The sequence below is a fragment of the Ruditapes philippinarum genome, unplaced genomic scaffold, assembly GCF_026571515.1.
Source record: "Ruditapes philippinarum isolate M1 unplaced genomic scaffold, ASM2657151v2 ctg4092_1_1_1_1, whole genome shotgun sequence".
Taxonomy (NCBI): Eukaryota; Metazoa; Mollusca; class Bivalvia; order Venerida; family Veneridae; genus Ruditapes; species Ruditapes philippinarum.
This window is the reverse complement of record NW_026855099.1, coordinates 228,745-236,270: the sequence shown is the minus strand read 5'-3', so window position 1 is coordinate 236,270 and position 7,526 is coordinate 228,745. Positions and strand designations below refer to the sequence as shown.

At 33.4% G+C, this 7,526-nt stretch overlaps 1 protein-coding gene across 1 annotated transcript; it reads left to right on the top strand.

The window, feature by feature from the left end:
- The first annotated feature begins 765 nt into the window (after nt 1-765).
- Nucleotides 766-3,640, top strand: LOC132742110 (uncharacterized). Its single transcript, XM_060730430.1, has 2 exons — nt 766-807; nt 2,505-3,640. The coding sequence occupies exons 1-2, from the start codon at nt 804-806 to the stop codon at nt 3,008-3,010; spliced, it is 510 nt and encodes a 169-aa protein (XP_060586413.1). The 5' UTR covers nt 766-803; the 3' UTR covers nt 3,011-3,640.
- Nucleotides 3,641-7,526: the final 3,886 nt, after the last annotated feature.

The window sequence follows — 7,526 nt, the reverse complement described above, 5'->3', positions numbered from 1 at the left end:
GGAGAGTGTAACCTGCCTACACAATCAAACTAAAGATAGAATCCGTATAAACTAAACGTAGAAAATACCTTGATTTGACCCATCAGACGGTAATTTTGCCTTCATCCAATGACTTCTGATTTGGAGATAAAAAGTCCTACATTTGTTTTGGTATCAAAGCTATCTTACCTAACTCTTCAAGAAATGTTAAAAACAGTTTTTACAGACTTGTTTGTATTAAATGTTTCTTTTAAAAAAATGGTTTAACATGAGTCTATACTAGTTGACATATCATGTGAAGAACATAACTATGGCTCTCTGTATAAGTTCCTCTAAAACAATAGTGTAAATGTTTTTGAAGGGGAAAACCATATACTGTGACGGTGTGACTTAAAACCAAAAAAAAAAAACAAAAAGTTTTGAAGGGATGGATGAAAACCGTAAAGGTTTGCAAAAGATTAGTTAAACTTCCGACACACTGTACAACGATACCGTTTAATGTTAATCCATTTGATTTATAAATGTACAAACCACAGTCGGTATATTACCCGCAAGCAAATTCTTGTTTAGTTTGCAGTAAAGTTTAATTGCAGTTTACGAAATTGTTATATTTTACGCAAACAGAAGCAAAAAAGGTTGGATTTACAAAAGCTGCAATCAATGTTGTAAAAGAAGCTATACAGAGTCACTGCCAAAACTCGAAAGTATTTCAGAAGAAATACACCAATCACGACGCGAGAAAAATCTGGCAAAAAAATTCCCCGGATGCCAGGGAGGTCGGTGCAGGACACAGATAGCATGACTTCCGTATATCGGAAAGTGACATGAGTAAGTTTGAAAAAAAATCAAAGCACAGAAGGAGCTGAATTTGTTTTTGGTCTCAGAATGTCAGAAAGGTGAAGGTTGTTGAAGATTTATAAAACAATTTGTTTTTGTATAGTGCACCAATGCTTTCCAACGTTTTAATTTGTAGTAGATTGGCTATAAGACTAATTGCAACATTGATATTTCAATCCAATCTTTATTTGAATATAATTTAAAAAAAAATGAGTTGCCTTAAGTTGGGGATTTGAACTCCAGACCTCTCGCATCCTAAAGCGAGCGCGCAAACCCCTCGGCCACGGTGAATTTATTTAGAAAACCATATTATTCTAAATTAGGGTTTGTAAACGACTATAACGCTTATTATAAAGCATGCTATATCTATAAAGAATAAAACAATATTAGAAATATTCGACCATTCGGGGAATTATTTTGCTTGAAAATTTAATGCGCCTGTCATGTGACCATATTTACGCAGTGATCTCCCCTGAATTTTCGGCCTTTGTGTTACATATAAAAGGAAGTAACCGCTTCAAAAAAGCGGACTACTTTCCGGCAATTGCAATTAACAGCATTAGAGTCTGAAATTTTTCGCTACCATTATTTGTTTGGTCTGACGACCCAAACAAATAACTAGGGTAAAACTTTCCAGTAATTATATAAGATAAATATATACATATGTATTTCAATGGTAGTAAAATACAAAAAGAGCGTCACTTGTGTCGGAATACTTTTTTTTTTTAAAGAAAACTCATATCTGAAACATATAAATGGCCTTTAACAAAAAAATATGTATTTCAGTTATTTCGGTTTGTTTTGAAGTATTTTTTCGTCAAACCAACAAAGTATAGGTCATATGGCGACTTTCCAGCTTAACTTGTGGAGGACGACCTCAGGTGTCCCTCCTTGCCTTATTTCAGTTATGGGCCCCGGATTGGAACCAGCGGCTTTCCGTAAGCTAGCTGGATAGCATCCTCAGTTTCAGTTCTTAAATAGAAGCGTGTCATGACTGTAAAAGAAATCATTATAAACTTTCTAGATATAAACATCATATCAAATGTTTTTATTTGTTGTTTTGTTTTACGTGGCTTATAAACTACGATTTCAGAATGACATTTCTGTTACTAAAATCCATAGGTTTGTATTGAAAATGCATGTTTCATGTTTTGTTTTAACTGCCAATGATCAAGGAAGTCTTGACGTCGGATACAAATGATTAACTCTCATTTGTGTAAAATTTATATATTATTTTGTGATAAATACGTTTATCTGATTTTCCTTATTGCTTTTGTTGTCAACGACATATTATTTGAACAAATTGACTTTGTGTCGTAGAGTTTGGGCAAGTTAAGACATGTCGATACAGTAATGATAGGATTGCCTGTAAGGGTTGAGGCATCGGAATTGCAGCCATGGCACCGTTTATCTCTGCGTGATCGTAAGAGACGGCTAAACGGGTTTGAATTACTGGAATATTTGCATCTCTTAGCTCCAGCAGGTGAAGTAGTGTCAAACGCTGGTGTTGCTTTAAGTTTGTAACACCGAGGTTAGTCAAAATCATATTTCTTGTTTCGGCGCCATATGGTCTGATTTGTGCTGGTTCACCGTAAAACCAAACATAACAACCAAATTAACCAAAATTGTGGTAAATTACGAATATGTATTATTCAAAGAGGTTGAGAATATTATTTTACTATTTTTAGAATCTATGGCAAGTTGTGAATGGAGCGATCTTGGTGATGATGAATTTGGAAGTACAACAGATGACGAAGTGTTTGATACACATTCAGAAGGTCAAAGAGAAACGCGAGTCAATACAGATTTACAGGATCGAATGGAACAGTTAGGTTTTAATGACAAACTACATGCACAGTTAGTTAACAATAATTATAAACATGACGATCATAGTGAAAGAAACACTGAGGTTGTGGAGGGACATATTGAACCAGATCAATGTGGGACTAGTGAAGGAATAAACGTTGTCAATGAAAATGATGTTAAATCAGGAGTTTCGCGTGATACAGGAAATGACGTCATGTCAAATGATAAACCGACATTAGATAGTATCAATACAAAATTGAATGACGCCAAAACGTGTATTGTAAGTGAGGTAGATAAAACTGAAAGTGATAAGAATGAAACAGAAGAATATATCGGATGTGACATGCAATCTGTTGAACGCCCTTCTTTATCGGGAGAAGAAGATTAAAACGCATTATTTCTAAAAATTTAAAACTTATTTTTTACCTTGAATAGAGTATTTTTCTATTTGTATAGATATCATGTATATATATTTATAATACTGCATGTTTGTAACGTTGCTTTTCATTAAATAAGTTTATATAGTTTAATTTACACGGCTGCTGTCAATTTACAAGAAATCTGACTTTTTTTCTCCAAAAAAAAGCAAGTATGCTGTATTATAAATTCGTTTAAAAATCTTTAAAGTATATAGACTATATTAGCGTCACGATTATCCTATTAAAAGCGATGTTACAAACATGCAATATTATAAACCCGATTAGATACTTTCTGCGTAGATGATATTGTTAAAGACACTTAATATTTGTAGGGTAATAAATTGAAATACTTAGAAAATTAGTGATAGAAATTTATGGACACTATTGATTTGACAGACGTAGACAATGCTAGCGTAGGTTTATTTTAGCCATAGAACATGTTATCACCCTTGATGTTTTATGAAATTTGAACAATGAATTGTTTATTTTTGTTATGCAAATGTGATTTTGGAAAAAAATGTTTTAAGCATATTTTTGTATCAGGGCTTGTGCAATAAAAATAGAATATTAAAAATAGAATATTAAAACATTAACTAGTATGTGTTGTTACATGTTCATCTTACCCTGGTATGTTTGATAATTTTACATTTGTAAATACAATGAAAAATTGACATGCTGCATTAAGTGAAGCTAGAAAGATAATAAAATAATGTAACATACTATTCCCTGCATTCAAAACGTTTTATAACCATTAACTAAGGTAAGGACCCGATATGTTATTATTTACATAGGGTGTGTTCCACTTGTAAATATGCGCGTTTTGCTTCAATTTATATATTATTGAAATCTGCATTGTTACTTATGTGATGGTACGTCACTTAAAAAGTATTGGTATCGAACACATTCGTAACAAATTATACCAATATTGCATAAAGAAAATACGTATTTCTTTTCTCTATTACGAGCTTTATTTCTATTACAAATTTGCGACACTAGTAACGCATTTGTCCCATACGTTATCGGTGGTACAAAATGTGATGTGGCCAAACAAAGCACAGCTGTTGCTTCACTAGAAATATAAGATCGCATACAAATTGACTAGATACCCCTCTGGGGCTGAAAATATTTGCAAGGATGACCAGGTTATCAACTTTGAACTTATACACGCGATGTACACGTTAAGGTAAGGTCTCAAATTAAACCTGGCCTTTTTTTCGAATAGGTAAATTGTATGAGATACTCCAAGCTGGTACTCATATTTTTGACAGCACCATTTTTCATTACCATCTGTTATATCTTGTCGGGTGGTATTTGTCACAATAGGGACTACGATGGGATACCAGGCCGACCACAATTGCTATCTAAAACAACCAACAACTCAGAACAGAAAATATATACAAATTTATTTACAAGAAATGAATATTTATAAATGAAAAATGATTAGATATGAAAAATCACTGCGCAAACAAACACTCATCAAGTATTATTCTCAGTCTAGTTTCTCCCGTAAAGTGCTGTCATGATGTTTCAAATAAAGAGGGATGGCAAGTTGTTGAACAAAAATTCGTCACAAATGGCGGGGCGTCTTGTATAAATCTTATCAAGCCTAATTGACTTCCCTACAGTGTTGGCACAGTTGATAGGATCCTGAACCAAGGGCATCGTCACCCTTTAGCCATGGACATCGTGGGAGGGCCCCGTGTCATATTCGGGTTTCCTCAAATAAGAAGCTACAAAGTATAAAACAATGGGTAAAGTTCCATGATAATCAAACTAAGGGTATAATAAAGTTCCTTGGAAAAGAATCGACCTTTGCTAGCGTTTCCAAAAAAAATAACGTGCTTTTTGAAGATAAAAAAATGTCCACTATAGTACACCATACTTCCGTGGAACAAAAATTCAATCACATCCGCATAATACTGCGTTGCAAATTATATTCAAATATACGCCACATAATAACCACCAATAAATAAAACGTTTTTCCAAAAATCATGCCACTGAAGATCCTTCTCTAGAGATCTATACGTTAGTTTTGATACGTTGTATTTACTTATAACAAAAACTGATGATTAATGAAATGAAGTAAGATGATAACGTAAATTAAATTGATTGAAACAAATCATTACGATACTGCAGCATTTTACATAAAGTTTACACAAATACGTAAGACCATAATAAATTATTAATGAATAGATATATATAGATCTATAAAATATTTCATGGCTCCTATACAATTACAATATCATTAATACTTCAATTAAAATACATCAATTAACATGTCTCGGAATAAATTTGCAAAGCGAAAACACTAGAATAAAAAGAGCTTTTAAAATTTTTAATCTGCAAAAAATTTAGAAAATTTAGAAAACATAAATTACTGCCAAATAACTAAACCTGAATCAAATAAACTATAATATCTAATAGAAAAATAGTATTTTACGAAATAGCAAAAATTTATGAAACAAAATCACTAGAAAAACTAAATTTACCTTGTACAAGCTGTAATTTTATGACAATATAATTTGTCTGTCACCGTCATAGTGACCTGTATAACGTTCAGTGCATTGCCATATAACACTTAAAATTTAGTCAATATATAGCAAACTACTGAGTACTGAGCGGGAAAACGGATCGTGCAAAACATGAAAAATCGATTTGCACGAAATAAAGCTGGGACGGCGGGAAAAATAGTTATGTAAAATAAAGGCCCGTCCTTCAAAAATACAGACATAATACCATATATCTGGTTCATAAAACAAAAATGTAACTTTCTTATTACTGAAAGGATTTTGTGAAATAAAACGCAAAGATGTTTAAATTGAGACATGGAAATTTATGCCAAACCATAAAAATATCTCTAAATAATAATTTCACCCGAAAACTCTAAATTGAACAAAAGATGATGCAATCTCACATAATGAATATAGAGTAAAAAAATGAGGTTCGGGTGAAAATATAATGCAAGATTTTTACAAACGTACTTTCACTTTGTGACACTTACGCCCCCTTTAAATAAGAAAAATTGATTAATTTTATCTTTAAATACAACAAAAGTGAAAAACGACAAATTGCAAAATGTAAGTAGAAATACTGTACACCATATTCATAACCACCATAAATACTACACTACACTCTACATTATATCCCTGCTTAAATTACTCTGCACCTATGTTTTTCTCTACCTGGGATTGCTCTAATCCTATCCTGTAATGGCTGCAAAAGCAAAGACCATCTTCATTATTCTAGAGTTACTTTACTTTGCCTTTTTAGATACAAAAGCGGCTGGTGATCTGTCTTAGAATAAATTCCCTTACCAAACAAGTTCCTTGAAATTTGAAATTGCCCAAAAACAATACCAAGAGGCACTCCCTTCTTTTACAGAATACTTCTGTTCCTTTGGGTAAAATCTTTCTACGGATAAGTAATGGGAAAATTTCTCTCACCCTTGTTCTTGAAGTAATACAGATCCTAATCATTCAATCAGAAGCATTTTCAACTTGAGAATAAATATCTTGTCTAATCTGCGTAATTTTTTCAAAATGGGGCGGACCGGTCAAACTACCTTAAGAGTCTGAAAAAAGCCTTTTCCTGACTTTCACCCATTCAATACGATTTGGTTGAAACTTTTTTTTGTCAAATCGGTCAAACGGAACCAGCAAGGCGGCCAAAGTTTAGGAATGAACTTCCCGGTACCAAGACACAACCCCTAAAAATTGCCGGGACCCCGCTTAGTCGCTGGGGTCTCTCGGCCCTCCTGAATTGCCCTTGACCTTATGAGAACAGTTCAATGGACTTACTACCTCCTATCATATGACCTAAACATTCCAATTTTTCAAAACATATAAACACTTGGACGGTCTAGCAGTAAGCCTAGGACTCTTTACTGGGTAAAAAACTCATTTACAATGCTTTGTATGCTCTGGCCATGGACTGTATAGACCAAAATATCATCTAAAAAACATCTGAGTGACCTAGATCTTTCAAAACCTTTCTCATCATTCTACAGATTACTAAACCAAAGGGCATTTTTCGGAATTTGAAAAAAAGTCCCGACGGGTTTCAAATGCGGTCAAAGGTTTTGCATTGTCAGACAAAGGAAAACTTGCCAGTATCCTTTACTAAGGTCAATTTTCTGAAAAATACCCTGTATTTTGATAATTTCGAAATTATCTGTTTCCATATTGGGCATCGGTTCCGCATCAAATACCGTGCATTTATTTGGATTCTGTCTAAATCAATACAGAACCCTAATCGTTTTATCCTTTTTTCCTGATAAGGACAATTGGACTAGAAAACGGAGCATTAGAAGGTTTCGATAACTCCCAACTCTAGCATTTTATCAACTTCTTCCTTTACTATCTGCTGTGAGTGAAAAAGGAATAGGATAACCCTTAGTCCATACCGGTAGTAAGTTACCTTGACGTAGTCAACTTAAATGTCATGCTGAACTAATGACGTATTTCCGGGTATATCTGTTAAAACATC